This window comes from Urocampus carinirostris, chromosome 3, assembly GCF_059441175.1.
Source record: "Urocampus carinirostris isolate Australia breed hairy pipefish chromosome 3, RoL_Ucar_1.0, whole genome shotgun sequence".
Taxonomy (NCBI): Eukaryota; Metazoa; Chordata; class Actinopteri; order Syngnathiformes; family Syngnathidae; genus Urocampus; species Urocampus carinirostris.
The window spans coordinates 62,723,693-62,740,670 of NC_142351.1; the positions used below are offsets into that span (position 1 = coordinate 62,723,693).

Genomic DNA, 16,978 nt, shown 5'->3' on the forward strand with positions numbered 1-16,978 from the left:
GCCAGGCTGTGCTTCCCCAAGACACACCACAGGAAATGGTGCCCCTACGACCCTCTTAGCTAAAGGATTCAACAAACCAACGAACTATTTCTGCAGTATTTATTTTTATTTTGGGTTTTTTGTAGTATTACTGTAGCAGTATTTCTGTAGAATAATGTAGTTTATTTCTGTAGTTCTTTTGTGGTTATACTTCAATTGTATTTTGTAATATTTCTGTTGTAGTATTTCTGTAGTACTTTGTAGTATTTCTGCTTATTGTATTTTTTGTATTATTTCTGTATTATAGTATTTAGTACTTTTTAAAATGTCTGTAGTATTCCTTTTGTGTTTTCAGAATTGAAACAAAATCAAAATAATACCTCCCTGTTTTAAGCACTACATTTGCTATTTAGTCTTGTGCTATTCTTTTAATATTTAGTAGTTATTTTGTTGTAGAAACAAATCTGGCACCTCCCAAAAACTATTTTTTTAAATCATTGCTACTCTAGATATTGTTATGTTACTTTTACCATTTTCGTTAGGTGAGGCGGTTAAGAACATATAGTAATTTGATGTCTTATTCTTAATTCAAAATCTTGCAGACATGATGATTTTTTTGTAAAACACTTATGGACTTTTGTTTGTATTGTTTATTTTTTTCTTGACAAAGAGCTAAAATAATTTAAAAGTATATTAAGGAAAATTATTGTATTTTATGTTATTAGTATTCTTAATATTTTTATTTTTATCATAATAAAATAAATAAAGATTTCAAAAAGTATTGAAAAGTTAGTCATTTGAAGTATTATTTTTTTTTTTAGAATTTTTTTTTTTCTTAAATGATGATACAATTAGGCAGCAGTTCTAGGTCATGAGATCAAACCTTCCTGTGTGGAGTTTGCATGTTCTCCCCTTGCTTGCGTGGGTTTCCTCCGGGCACTCCGATTTCCTCCCACATTCCAAAAACATGCATGTTAGGTTCATTGGCCAGTCCAAATTGTCCATAGGCGTGAATGAGCGAGCGAATTGCCTGTCTCTGTGTGCCCTGCGACTGACTGGCAACCAGTTCATGGTGTCCCCTGCCCACTGCCCGAAGATGGCTGGGATGGGCTCCAGCAACTCCGCGACCCTACTGAGGATAAGCGGTGCAGATATTTGATGGATAGATGAATGGATAGATAATACAATTAAATATAACATTAATTTTCAATTAGATTTTATTTTAAATTTTTATATGGTGTTTTTTCCCAATTTATTATTGTTCTTGCTGTTTTTATTATTTTAGTCTACATCAGTGCTTTTCAATTGTTTTCTGTCATGCCTGCCTCGGAATAAGAAATCTTCTTGCACCACTCCAAGATAGATTTTTTCTTTAACTGATCACATAATAATGGTGGGGAAAAACACTAATTGGCCAATATTAGTGGTAACATGTCACCTACGTCCATGCCAAATCTACACCATTGGGCACATTTTTAAAAAAAAAAATCAGCGTGGATGTCTTGTAGTGACAGCACAATTTATTTGGCCGTGTGTTGTCCGCTGCCAACATTTTTAACATAGCGATCACACTGCTCTTTGCTCGTCTTCCTCCGTCGTTGCAGTGATGTGCTCGGTACGCTTCGTCAAGCCTTCTTGTCTTATCTTTCAGGAGGAGACTTTTGTTTGTCAAGTCAAGTCAAGTCATTTTTATTTGTATAGCCCTAAATCACGAAGAGTCTCAAAGGGCTTCACAGATTATTACACTATATTACACAGACTATTTTTCAGAGTAGGTTATTCATATGCTATAGAGGGGAAGAGCATTCCACAGCACCGGTGCCCGGATGGAGAACGCTCTCGAACCAGCAGAACACTTCTTTGCTCTTAGGATCACCAGAAGACCGGCACTCTCAGATCGTAGGCTTCGGACCGGGACATAGGGGCAAATCAGATCTGAAAGATAAGAGGGAGCAAGTCCATGTATGATTTTGTATAATACTAAGAGAACCTTGAAATCACATCTAAGGCTAACTGGGAGACAATTCAGGTTAGCCAAAATCGGTGTTATGTGATCGTATTTTTTTGTCCTAGTTAAAAGCCTCGCTGCGGCATTTTGTACCAGCTGAAGAGACTTGATTCTAGACTTCGGGAGACCAGAGAGTAGTGCATTACAGTAATCGAGACGGGAGGTAAAAAATGCATGAATTATAATTTCCGCATCCGACTGAGACAGTATTGAACGGATTTTAGCAATGTTACGAAGATGGAAGAAAGCGGTTCTAGTAATTTTCTTTACATGCATTTCAAAGGATAGATCAGGGTCAAATATGACACCTAAATTTTTAACTGAGTCACTCTGTGTGATGTGACATTTGTCAATGTTCACAGCAGTTTTTGAGAATAAGTCACGGCATTGAGATGGACCAATGACTAACATTTTGGTCTTTTCAGAGTTAAGACGCAAGAAATTGAGTGACATCCACTCTTTTATCTCAATGAGGCAGGCCTCCAAATTTCCACAGTTTAGTGTGGGAGATTCCTCCAACGGAAGATATAGTTGAGTGTCGTCTGCGTAGCAGTGGAAGCTGATATTGTACTTGCGAATAATATCACCTAATGGAAGCATGTAAATGCTGAAAAGAAGGGGGCCAAGCATTGAACCCTGTGGAACACCGCAGGTAACATTAAAGGGCTCAGATGTCATTTCACCATATTTAACACAGTGCGTCCTATCTGAGAGGTAGGATCTGAACCACGAGAGGACGGTTCCTGAGAGACCAATCCATTTTTCCAACCGTTCTAGTAGGAAATTGTGGTGCACTGTGTCAAAAGCAGCACTAAGATCCTGCAGCAGCAAAAGTGATGAAGCGCCAGAATCCATTGCCAGTAGGAGATCATTTGTTACCTTGATCAGAGCTGTCTCAGTAGAGTGGTTAGCCCTGAATCCTGATTGCATGGATTCAAAAAGGTTATTCTCGGATATGAAATCATTCAGCTGCTGTGCCACTACTTTTTCAAGTACTTTAGAGAGGAAAGGTAGGTTTGACACAGGTCTATAATTACTTAAGATTTCTGGATCAAGGTTGGGTCGTTTCAGTGTGGGTTTAATAACGGCGGACTTAAAAGCTGCTGGAACTACACCTGAGGAGAGTGATATGTTTATAATATTTAGAACTGAAGGTCCAAGGACGCCAAAAAGATTTTTAATAAGTGAACCTGGGAGTGGGTCGAACTGGCAAGTTGTCGGTTTGGCCGCATTCACCACCTGTTTGAGATCATCAAGTGACAGTTCACTAAAACCGGACAATTTCCCAGGACAGCCACCCTGTCGTGCATCTGTAGATTTCAGCCCTTTAATAAGTGTGGTATTAATAATTTCTTTAGCAATTTCTTCCTGTATGCATTGAATCTTCTTAGTAAAGAAGACCATTAAGTCATGAGCAGAGTGCGTCGAACTATCTGCGATAGTCTGTTGCCTTGTAAGCGATGCTACAGTGTCAAAGAGGGCTTTGGGATTGTTCTTTTGAGACGCAACCACCTTCGAAAGGTAGGCCGATTTTGCAGAGGCAAGGGCCGCTTTATACTTTACCAAGCTGTCACACCAGGTTTGATGGAAAACCTCAAGCTTGGTAGCGCGCCATTTTCTTTCCAATTTCCTGCATTCTTGTTTAAGGGTTCTAGTTTCATCAGTAAACCAAGGTGTGTGTCTTTTAGGACGTGATTTTAGCTTTATGGGCGCTATTGAATCCAGGACACTAGTCAGGGTGGTATTGAACTCATTCATGAGTGAGTCAATCGAGCCAATGTATGAAGGAAAGGACGCAACTGCTCCAGGAAGGAGTTCAAAGAGCTCAGAAACTGTGCCAGTGCTTATATTGCGTCCGCTAAATTCTTCAGCTTTTTTAACACTACATTTAGCTATTACCTCAAATGTAACTAAATAATGATCCGAGATAACGGTAGTACACGGTAACACCATAATGTTTGAGGTTAAAACTCCTCGAGTCAGAATCAAGTCTAGCGTGTTTCCATTTTTATGGGTTGGCAAATCAACCAGTTGATTAAAACCAAATGCATCAATTATAGACCTAAACTCAATAGTAAGTGAACTGAGTGGGGAGTTCATATGAATGTTAAAGTCCCCCATAATTATAATTCTGTCTGCATAGGTTACTAGTTCAGACAAAAGTTCAGCAAATTCGTCTAAGAAAGTTGTGTATGGCCCAGGTGCGCGATAGATGGTTATTACATAAACTGACAATAGAGAGGACCGCATCGCAAGAGCCTCAAACGCCTTGTAATTATTAGAGGTACGAGGATTAAATTTGAGCGATTTTTCAGAAATGAGCGCGACACCGCCACCCTTTTTCAACGTGCGTGCTACATGGCTACTCGCGTAGTAAGGGGGTGAAGCATAATTTAGTGCTAAATACTCATCCGGGCTTAACCAAGTTTCACAAAGACCCATACAGTTGAGTTTATAATCACGAATAATGTTATCAACAAGTAAAGCTTTAGGAGCAAGCGATCTAATATTTAAAAGACCAAATTTTAGCTTTGCTGAATCATTTGACTTAGCTGAAGTCTTTGTAGAGATCTTCAAAAGATGCCGCCGTTGGGGCCGTTCGTGAGCGCAGAGTGTAAAGCGTCCGTTGTCCGGCGAGGAATGAATGGTGGAATTAGTTACATCCTCGCGTCCTTCTTGCTCCTTAGACTTCGCACGCTTCACACATCTACCTGCACGGCAACCACGCTTCTGTTTTCTGTCTTTACGGCGCCGTTGTCGTCGTTTATTAGGAGGAATAGCTGTCCACAAGGATGCCGGATCTCTTTGAAGTTCGCTCGGTATATCATAAGCGGTATAAAAAGTGCCCGAAAAGTCGAAATTTAGACGCCCACCCAACCGAATAAGTTCGTCCCTACTGTATTTTTGGCCACACATGTGTCCAAAAGTGAAAGCAAAAAAGACAAGAGAACGGCAATAAATAGAAGATTAGCTGGAGAGCAACTAGCCGCAGCATCCATGCGCGCCGCCATGTTGAATCAAAAGTTGTCTCTTCACCCCGTCTTCGCATCAGTTTTGAAAAATATTTCATGGGGTAATTTAAGGTTATTTTCCTCTTAGTGTCTACCCTTCATACTCAATCCTCATACTTTGTGCTGTATGAACTGTGTGGAGGCTAAACCTAAACCCCACTATTTGAGAAACACTGGTTGACATGGAGCTTCTCTGAATCCCAAAGGGCACATTTAATTTTTTTCTGGTTCGTCCTTGATGTAAATCTATCCACTGATAGGGCGCCTTGCACTCCATCTATCTTCAGAGAGAACGATTATGCTGATATTAAAAGAATGTGATTTATAGAAGTATCCGAATGCCTCCATTCCTTATACGGTGCCAAGTAGGAGTATTTTTGTTTCCCTCACACATACACATAGGATTTATGAGCGACTTTTATTTTGGAGTTATGAAAAGGCGAACACACGCATTTCATTGCTGCTAAATAATATGGTGAGCAGAGAAAAAGGATGGCAGATTTATGCCCCGATAGAAGCGTTGCCATGATTGGATTATTTAGTGTCGTTTGGCAAACTTCAATGCATTTTTCTAAAGTAGCCCTTTATTTGAACGTGTGTGTTCTTTGCTATGTTTGACATTGGGTGGTATATTTTACAACGTTTTATCTGTGTCATTATTATTTATGATTTTATTCATTTGTATTTTTTTATCTTTATTTATTATTGCATTTAAATGTTTATATTAGTATTTCACACTTTTTAAAAATAATGTTAAAATATAATATATCTATTTTTGTTCATTCCCATTTTTTTTTTTCAACAATAATATTTTTATCCATTTCGCTATCATCTTTTTATTTTTGCGTATGTATTTCAGTGCTTTGTTGTTTTTATATGATTATTATTTGTATTTTTATTTATTATTGTTGTATTTTTATTTTTTAGCATTCAATTAATATTATATTAAATTATTCATGTTATTACTGCCACATTTTTTTCCATTTAATTCTTTTTTTGTTGTTCGTTCATTGAGATTTAGATTGAATTTATCTGTCCCCTTGGGGCAATTCATATAAATGTTATTTTCTCAACCACTAAAATCATAAAAAACAAATTCATGTTTACATGGTAGTTCATATATTTTGCTTATTATTTGGATCAACATCGTCTTTGTTTTTTCAAATTAAATTAAATTAAGGAGGTGCCAAATAAAGCACACAAGTCCCTCTAAAGGTTGAATTAATTATACAAACATTGGTGGAAATGAATTTGCTAGTCAAGTCACAAGTCACATTTATTTATATAGCCCTTCACAAAATCACAAAAATATCTCAAAGGACTGCACAGGATTAGAATTGCACAATTGCACAATTACCTGATCTTAAACCAGCATGCTAGTTGATAATCAACGAGTTAAAAGAAACAAACACACGAGTGATGAGACGGCTCTTTCTTGAATGTGGCTCAGCATCTGGAGAAAATGATGACCGCGTTGAAATAAAAATAAAGTCACCCAAACTTGTCTCGATTTTGAGGAAAACTGGGACGGGACAATACAACAATAGAACAAAGTCATGGCTTCTGATTGCGGTCTGTCTCTTTTCAATGCGATCGTCAACTCTCATCTGGTCTTAGTCAATGGTCTCGGATTTCAGGTTAAGTCATCATTATAATTGTTATATAATTGAACAAAGGCTCTTCGGGTTGTCCGGAAAGTTACGACTGTCAACATGCATGGGTGATAGAGATGACAGACATTCAGGGTGCATGATAATTAGTGTAATAGCCATGACGTTACTGTTATTGGCTGTTTTTGAAAAAGAAAGGCCCCATAAATAGTCACTTGATAATATTCAAATCAGCAAACACTTTTAGTTACAAGGAGTCAATGCATTTTTATTCCTTATTAGAATACATTTTACATTTCTATTGAGGTACAGTAGGACCTCTACTTAAAAATGTATTGGTTTCCAGCAATGATTTTGTATAATGAAACCGTTGGAATTTGAAACATGTTTTTCCCTTTGGAATGAATTGAAATGGAATGATTCCGTTCCAAGGTCGTCAAATGCAACCAAGCCCTCATATCACTTGATACTGCCATGTAGGTACACTAATGTTCAGTCATATGTTCACAAATATACCACATAGTCTAAACAAAATAAGAAATACAACTAATGAGACTGCAGAAATGCAAAAAGAGCTGAACAGTACAAAACTTCTTTAGCCCAGGCCCGTTAAAAACAAAAAAACAACAACTGAACAAAAATGATGAAATGTAAAAACTCTGTTTAATGTCTTTGCATGCTATTCCATTCACTGTGAAATAAGCAAGGAAAAAAAAAAATAATAACTGGGCATGGCATAGTAGTAGTGTTTCTGCTAGCCATAACTTGTAATGCGATGCTTACAAATGGTAAACACCTGAACAGTGATCAATGATCCTTAATCATTTTAAGTGAAATTCAATTTATTTTAACCAGCCAGACACTCTGGGTGCTCAGCACCCCCAAAGCTCTAGACCTAAAGTTGCCCTTGGTCTTTAGTCTCGGTATGGAAAGAGTTGTCTTATAAATGACTATAAATCAACTCATGAAATCTCCTCTTAGTCGTTTTTAGGCAACCACAATCCCATTAGGCGAGCCCGCTTCCTTTCCTGGAGCTTCTTTCAATATTTGTCTCTTTGAAAGTAGCGTTTACTTCCTAAAGTCCTTCGTTGTGTCTGGGATGAGCAAATACAACATCACGGGAAGCGGATGCGGCACTTTAAACAGGACCGACATGAAAAAAAAAAAAAAATCAGACGACAAACATCTGCAGAGAACATGTCGACCAAACCTTTGAAGAAGCGAAACCGATTTGTTTTCCGTGATTCTTTTCAAGCCATACTTGAGATTTTATTTCTTGTAAAAATAATGGAAGCAAAGTGTGAAGATTTGGATATTGTGCGAACTTTGACGAGTTATTTCCCACCGACTACAACGTTGTTTGCAATTTGTTTGTCACATTTGCATATGCAAATAACTAAAAAAATAAAAGGAGACAAAGCATGTATAAAAATGCTATAAAATAAAACACAGGCAAAGAAAAATATAAAAAAAAAACTAGAAAGGACATTTATACTTATAATAATAATGCTGCAATACATTTAAAAGTATTCATATTAAATTAAAAGTAAAAAAGTCAAGTCAAGTGATGTTTAATGTATATCCTTTAATCACAAGAAGTCCCAAGGGACTGTACAGACTACAGCCTGCCATTCTACCACATCATCAACATGAAATAACGGAAATGGCAGAATGTCTGGTTGGCAGGTTCCTGAGGTCAACACCGTTTATAAGCTATTGAATATAAAATTGTTTTAAGCCTCGATTTAAACAGTTCCACCGAGGTTGCAGACCGAATCTCAGCTAGCAAAGCTTTCCACAGCCCGACTACAGAACACACTTGAACATGCCGATTTCTTCTTGGCCCTTGGGATCACTACTAGACCAGCTTTTTCCAAGCGAATGTTCCAAGCAGGCACACAAGGGGAAATTAAACCTCATATATATGAGGGGGGTAGTCCATGCAAAATGTTGTATAATACCAAGAGAACCTTAAATGGCATGTTGACAAGGAGCCAGTGTAGGTCAGCCCAAATTGTGGTAATGTGATCAAACCTTCTTGTCTCATTTAAAAGCGTCGCTGCAGCATTTTGTACCAGCTGCAAGCTTTTGATCTTTTGCTGCTAGCTGCTAGACCGGAGAGTAGTACATTAAAGTAATGGAGACAAGAAATAAGAAATGCATGACAACTTGTAATTTTTGGAATATGAAAATAAAATACAGGAATACATTAAGTCAAGTCATGTTTATTTGTATAGCCCTTAATCACAAAGAGTCTCAAAGGGCTGCACAGACCACAGATTATTGCAAATCACAGACTATTATGACACCATCCCCTGATCTAAAACTTACATGAGGGCAGAAAAACTCAAAAACCTCAACATGAGAAAAATGAAGAAACCTTGAGAAGGGACCACAAATGAGGTAATCCCCCTTCTCGGATGACCAGGCTGCAATGGATGTTGTAATAACAATTAATTCACATATATTGTCAACATAAAATATAGTTTTTTCATATGCTATAGAATAGAAGTGTGGGATTTTTTATTGTAAAAAAATAAAGTAGAAATAAATGTCAAGATTTTCCTTTATAAATCATTGGTTGTTCGGATGAGCAATTTCAGTTAAATATATCCAATAGCAGACAAACACAGTGATATCCGAGAAGTGAAATGACGTTTATAGGATCTACATAAAATGTGCAATAATTGCTTAAACAAAAGAAGGCAGGTGCATAAATTTGGGTACCCCAACAGAAAATTACATTAATATTTAGTAGATCCTCCTTTTGCAGAAATAACAGCCTCTAAACGCTTCCTATTGCTTCCAACGAGGGTCTGGATTCTGGTTGAAGGTATTTTTGACCATTCTTTACAAAACATCTCCACTTCAGTCAGGTTTGATGGTTTCCGAGCATGGACAGCTCACTTTAAATCACACCACAGATTTTCAATAATATTCAGGTCTGGGGACTGAGATGGCCATTCTAGAACATTGTACTTGTTCCTCTGCATAAATGCCTTAGTAGAATTTGAGCAGTGTTTGGGATTGTTGTCTTGTTGAAGTCTCCAGCCCTCTCCAGCTTTGTCACTGATTCTAGAACATTGTTTGCAAAAATCGGCTGATACTGACTGAAATCCATGCGACCTTCAACTTTAACAAGATTGCCAGTACCTGCACTGGCCACATAGCGCTACAGAATGATGGAACCACCACCAAATTTTACTGTGGGCAGCAATTTTTTGTCTTGGAATGTTGTGTTCTTCTTCCGCCATGCAGACCGCCCCTTGTTATGTCCAAATAACTCAATTTTAGTCTCATCAGTCCACAGCACCTCATTCCAAAATGAAGCTGACTTGTCCAAATGTGCTTTGACATACCTCAAGCAACTCTGTTTGTGGCATATGCGCAGAAAAGGCTTCTGCTGCATTACTCTCCCATACAGCTCTCCTTGTGCAAAGTGCGATGAATAGTTGAACGATGCGCAGTGACACCATCTGCAGCAAGATCATGTTGTAGGTCTTTGGAGCTGGTCTGTGGGTTGAGTTTGACTGTTCTCACCATCCATCGCCTCTGCTTGTCTGAGATTTTTCTTGGCCTGCCACTCCGGGCCTTAACTAGAACTGTGCCTGTGTTCTTCCATTTACTCATTATGTTCCTCATAGTGGAAACTGACAGCTGAAATCCCCGAGCTAGCTTTTTGTATCCGTCCCCTAAAGCATGATGTTGAACAATCTTTGTTTTAAGGTCATTTGGTAGTTGTTTTGAGGCTCCCATGTTGCCACTTTTCAGAGGAGATGCAAAAAAGAGAACAACTTGCAACTAGCCGCCTAAAATACCCTTTCTCATGATTGGCTTCACCTATGTCTGTAGGTCAAGGGTCAATGAGCTTACCAAACAAATGTATTCCAATAATTAAGTGCTAAAGGTATTCAAATCAATAAAACAACAACGATGCCCAAATTGTGAACCTGCCTACATTTGTTTAAGTAATAATTGCACTTTCTGTAAATCATATGAACTTCATTTTACTTCTCAGATATCACTGTGTTTGCTATATGATATATTTAACTGATATTGCTGATCCGAACAACCAATGATTTATAAAGGAAAACTTTCAAAATGATCAGGGGTGCCCAAATTTTTGCATACGATTGTATATGATATACTGGACTGTCTCAGAAAATTAGAATATTGTGATAAAGTTCTTTATTTTCTGTAATGCAATTAAAAAAACAAAAATGTCATACATTCTGGATTCATTACACATCAACTGAAATATTTCAAGCCTTTTATTATTTGAATATTGCTGATTTTGGCTTACAGCTGAAAAAAACTCAAAAATCCTATCTCAAAATATTAGAATACTTCCTCAGACCAGATAAAAAAATAATTTTATAACAGCAAAACTAAATCAAACATTTGAAAATGTCCATTGATGCACTCAGTACTTGGTTGGGAATCCTTTTGCACGGATTACTGCATCAATCCGGCGTGGCATGGAGGCAATCAGCCTGGGGCATTGCTGAGGTGTTATTGATGCCCAGGATGCTTCGATAGCGGCCTTCAGCTCATTTGCATTTGTAGGTCTGGTGTCTTTCATCTTCTTCTTAACTATACCCCACAAATTCTCGATGGGGTTCAGGTCAGGGGAATTAGCAGGCCAATCAAGGACAGTGATGCCATGGTCAGTGCACCAGTTACTGGTGGTTTTGGCACTGTGGGCAGGTGCCAGATCATGCTGGAAAATGAAATACTCATCTCCATAGAGCTTTTCAGCAGATGGAAGCATGTAGTGCTCTAAAATCTCTTGGTACACAGTTGCATTTACTCTGGACTTGATGAAACACAGTGGACCAACACCAGCAGCTGACATGGCTCCCCAAACCATTGCTGACTGTGGGAACTTCACACTGGATTTCAAGCAACTTGGATTTTGCTCTTCTCCAGCCTTTCTCCAGACTCTGGCGCCTTGACTTCCAAATGAAATGCAAAACTTGCTTTCGTCTGAAAAGAGGACTTTGGACCACTCTGCAACTGTCCAGTGCTTCTTCTCCATAGCCCAAGTCAGACGCTTCTTCCATTGTCTTGAGTTCAGAAGTGGCTTGACCATGGGAATACGGCTATTGTAGCCCATTTCCCGGACACGTCTGTGAACTGTGGCTTTTGATACCTGGACTCCAGCTTCAGCCCACTGTCTTTGAAGCTCCCTCAAATTCTGGAAGCGGCTCTTCTTCACAATTTTGTTAAGGCTGCGGTCATCTTTCTTGGTTGTGCAGCGTTTCCGGCCACATTTTTCCCTTCCGACAGACTTTTTGTGGATATGCTTTGAAACTGCACTCTGTGAACAGCCTGCTCTTTGAGAAATTTCTTTTTGTGTCTTACCCTCCTGATGGAGGGTATCAATGACGGTCCTCTGGACAGCAGTCAGATCAGCAGTGATTTAGTTTACTGAACCAAGCTGAGTTTTTTTAAGGCTCAGGAAACCCTCGCAAGGTGTTTCGAGTTAATTAGATGATTCAGGTGATTAGTTGAATAGCCTACTTGTATACTTTTTCATGATATTCTAATATTTTGTTGATGTGTAATGAATCCAGAATGTATGACATTTTTGTTTTTTTAATTGCATTACAGAAAATAAAGAACTTTATCACAATATTCTAATTTTCTGAGACAGTCCAGTATATGTATATACACATACATGCACACACAGACGCTGCCTGACCTACGAACAATTGTTCGTAAGTTGAATTTGTTCGTAAGTTGCTTCAGTGCTCTATTTTGTATATTTAAGGTTTATATAGCTGCGGTCAATCATGGACAATCCATCGCATCCACTACACAGCATTATCTCCAGACAGAAGAGCAGTTTCAGCGACAGACTGCTGTCACTGTCTTGTACTACGGACAGACTGAAGAGATCTTTTCTTCCTCATGCCATGAGGCTCTTTAACTCTACCCGGCAGAGTAAAAGGCCACATTAAACCACACCACCTACATTGCATATTACCGAATTTTATTGCAATGTGTATTCTGTGTAGCACTATTTAGATATTCTATATAACACGCTACAGTGGGCATTTGCACGTCACATTGGGTATTTGTATATTGTATTCTCTTTTCTTTATTATTGTATTGTTCTCAGCTCAGGGATGCTGCTGGAAATGTGAATTTCCATGCGGGGATGAATAAAGTATCTATCTATCTATCTATCTATCTATCTATCTATCTATATAAACTCATTCATATGAGTGGGATTTTCAAGGGTTATTGATCTATCTTCGTTATTCATTATCCATTATCCGTTATCGGTCAGTTCATAATACGCTACAAAGCCTAGGAGCCGGGACTCTTACTCTCAGCTAAAAGGCCAAGCTAAGGTCCTAGCCTTAAAGCCTTGATGCGATCATTGCGAATGCACCGTTCCCGGAGGTACTGCAATACCGGGCCGATGCATGGAGTGGACAGAGCAAGCTCTTGTTCCATCTCCATAGATGGTACACAATTCCAGAGTAAGTATGTTTAAGGCTTGTATATGTAACCTGTATTGTTTTGTTCTAAAAATTAAACATTTCATAAAATACTATGCTCGTAAATGATAAATAAAGTGAGGTTTAACTTATTTTTGGGAAATGCACTTCAAGAGGTCCTCCTCCGTGGTAAAAAGTGGCCAAAAGCAGCGATCCCACCATTTTCTCAACAGCATCAATTCGTTTCTAAAGAAACGGCTTGTCTGTTCTTTAAACTTTACACCATCCATATTGAATGGATGCACGAGATATTAAACAATACAAATTTCAAAGATCTAATGTTATGATTACACGGTGGTGGATGCTGGGTGTCCTCTCACAGCGCCATGCGGCGGAATGGAAGCACTACACTACTGTCCTCTACTCAGAAAAAGGTGCACACAATACAAAATCTAACTTGGTCAAATGTCCGGATAATTTTCGACATCCCGAAAAAAATGTTCGTATCTACCGTTTTGCGTAAGTCGAATGGTCGTAAGGAGGGGGGGTCTGTATATATTGACATTTACAGCGGACAGGGACTCTAAACTCATTCATTACTAATGACTGCCATAGATGGTCAGGATTTTAACTCATTCACTGCCAATGTTGGGTATAGATGTCAGGGACCCTTAATTAATTCACTGCCATTGACAGCTAAAGACATCAAGGACCTTTGACTCATCAACTGCCATTGAGGGCAAGAGACGCCCTGGATCCCAAACCCTTTCAATGCAACCGACGGCTATAGACGTCAAGGATTTTAACATATTCACTGCCATTGTTAGATATACAGTGCATCCGGAAAGTATTCACAGCTCTTTACTTTTTCCACATTTTGTTATGTTAAAGCCTCATTCCAAATTGTATTAATTTAATCTCTTATCTCAAAATTCTACACAAAATATTCCATTATGACAATGTGAAAAAGTTTTTTTTTTACTTTTTTGAATGTATTAAAAATAGAAAACTAAGAAATCACATTTACATAAGTATTCACAGCCTTTGCCATGAAGATCAAAATTGAGCTCAGGTGCATCTTTGTTCCACTGATCATCCTTGAGATCTTTCTACAGCTTAATTGGAGTCCACCTGCAGTAAATTCAGTTGATTGAACATGATTTGGAAAGGCACACACCTGTCTATATAAGGTCCCACAGTTGAGTGTGCTTGTCAGAGCACAAACACCAAGCATGAAGTCAAAAGAACTGTCTGTAGACCTGCGAGACAGGATTGTCTTGAGGCACAAACCTGGGGAAGGATACAGAAAAAATTCTGCTGCTTTGAAGGTCCCCATGAGCACAGTGGCCTCCATTATTCATAAATGGAAGACATTTGGAACCACCAGGACACTTCCTCGAGCTGGCCGGCCTTCTAAACTGAGCGATCGGGGAAGAAGGGCCTTAGTCAGGGAGGTGACCAAGAACCCTATGGTCACTCTGTCAGAGCTCCAGCGTTCCTCTGTTGAGAGAGGACAGCCTTCAAGAAGGACAACCATCTCTGCAGCAATCCACCAATCAGGCCTGTATGGTAGAGTGGCCAGACGAAAGCCACTCCTTAGTAAAAGGAACATGGAAGCCTGTCTGGAATTTGCCAAAAAGCACCTGAATGACTCAGACCATGAGAAACAAAATTCTCTGGTCTGATGAGACAAAGATTGAACTCTTTGGTGTGAATGCCAGGCGCCATGTTTGGAGGAAACCAGGCACCGCTCATCACCAGGCCAATACCATCCCTACAGTGAAGCATGGTGGTGGCAGCATCATGCTGTGGGGATGTTTTTCAGCAGCAGGAACTGGCAGACTAGTCAGGTTAGAAGGAAAAATGAATGAAGCAATATATAGAGATATCCTGGATGAAAACGTGCTCCAGGGCGCTCTTGACCTCAGGCTGGGGCGAAGGTTCATTTTTCAGCAGGACAATGACCCAAAGCACACAGCCAAGATCTCAAAAGATTGGCTTCAGAACCACTCCGTGAATGTCCTGGAGTGGCCCAGCCAGAGTCCAGACTTGAATCCGATCGAACATCTCTGGAGAGATCTGAAAATGGCTGTGCACAAACGTCTCCTATCTAACCTGATTCAGCTTGAGACTTATGCAAAGAAGAATGGGCAAAACTGCTTAAAGATAGGTGTGCTAAACTTGTGGGATCATACTCAAAAATACTTGAGGCTGTATTTGCTGCCAAAGGTGGATCAACAAAGTATTAAGCAAAGGCTGTGAATACTTATGTAAATGTGATTTCTTAGTTTTCTATTTTTAATAAATTAAAAAAAAAAGTAAAACAAAAAACGTTTTCACATTGTCATAATGGAGTATTTTGTGTAGAATTTTGAGATAAGAGACTAAATTTATACAATTTGGAATGAGGCTGTAACATAAGAAAATGTGGAAAAAGTGAAGCGCTGTGAATATTTTCCGGATTTACTGTAGATGTCAAGGACCCTTGACTCACTCATTGCCATTGACGGTTGTAGACGCCAGGAACCTCAGATTTACCAATTCGCACACACTCTTACACACAGATAGCTGTGTCAGTCATGCAAGGCAACTACCTGCTCATTGGGTGCATTAGGGGTTCAGTGTCTTGCCCAAGGACACTTTAACATTTTAACTCAGCTTTGACGTCAATAGTTGTCAATAGCAGCAAATAGATTGAGGCTCTGACAACCTATAGCAGTAATTGGTAGTCAGCATGTTGTAGGGCCTTGTCGTGTAAGGCCGTCATTGGGATTAAATGAATTAAGGCTCATTTGAGGCTACAGCTGTTATTAATGAATGAGTTAAGAGTTCTTGATGTCTATAGTCATTAATGACAGTAAATCAATTTGAAGTCATCGATGCCCATAGCGGTCAATGGCAGTGATTGAATCTATGGACCGTGATGTCTATTTCTATAATTAGCATCAAATTATTAAGCTCATTAACTGCCATTGAAGGCCAAAGACACCAATGAGTGAAACTCTTTCACTGTCAATGATGACTGTAGGCATCAGGGCATTAACTGCCAATGCCAGTGATTAGATGTCAAGGATCCTTAATTTATTCATTGCCATTGCCAAGTATGGACGTCAAGGCCCCTAAACTCATTCCATGCCAATGACTGCTATTGACATAGAAGAAATATATTAATTTATTTATATTGACTGCTGTAAATGTCAAAGCCCCTTTGGGGTATTTGACATCTATAGCTGTCATTGGCAGTAAATGAGTTTGGAGTCCTTGAGGTCTTTTAGGTGTCATTGGCAGCGGTCATTGTCAGTGAATACTTTAAATAAACACTAAACATAAAAGTATATGGATCAACTGACATCTTCTAAACATATATTAATTATCACTCTTAAAAGATAAAGAATATGAATCAATGTTGACATATTCTTTTTCAAACTTCAAATGTCCACATTCGGTTTTTGACTTCCTGTCTGTGTCTTTAGGTCCAAAAAGCGGAGGACGCTTCCCGCAAGAGTCCGGACATCACCGATCGCTTGCGGCTTCTGGAACAGGAAGTAGCTCGCTACAGGGAAGAATCAGGAAAGTCTCAAGCCGAAGTCACCCGGCTGATGGTGGCACTAAAGGACGCCGAATTGGATCGATCTGGCAGAGAAAAGAAAATCAACGATCTGGAAAGGTCTGTGTTGCCTCATTGATTTTTTTTTTTCTTTATGATTGTTGATGTATGATGAGTTACAATAGACCCCAGGACATGGTGATCATGCCTTATGACGTTTTTACATCACAGTGTGGAATAACTTCTCTTTTTGGCCCTTTATTGCTGTATTATTGCCTAAAAATAACACGTCAAGTTAGGTTGAGTCGCATTTATTTGTATAGTCCTTAATCACAAAAATGTCTCAAAGGACTGCACAGGATTACAATGACTCC

General features: G+C 38.9%; 1 protein-coding gene and 1 pseudogene across 2 annotated transcripts in view; one reads left to right on the forward strand and one right to left on the reverse strand.

Moving 5' to 3' along the window:
- The window catches only part of LOC148370387 (ERC protein 2-like), a 204,448-nt gene that overhangs the window by 85,245 nt on the left and 102,225 nt on the right, over nt 1-16,978 (forward strand). For both annotated transcript variants that reach the window (XR_015850119.1, XM_088332908.1), the window contains exon 12: nt 16,531-16,724. Coding sequence is in view for 1 of the 2 variants with exons in the window: in XM_088332908.1 (XP_088189034.1) it covers nt 16,531-16,724 (194 nt within the window). In the remaining variant the exon portion in view is untranslated. The remainder of the gene's footprint in view (nt 1-16,530; nt 16,725-16,978) is intronic.
- Nucleotides 13,005-13,077, reverse strand: LOC148370390 (U2 spliceosomal RNA; annotated as a pseudogene).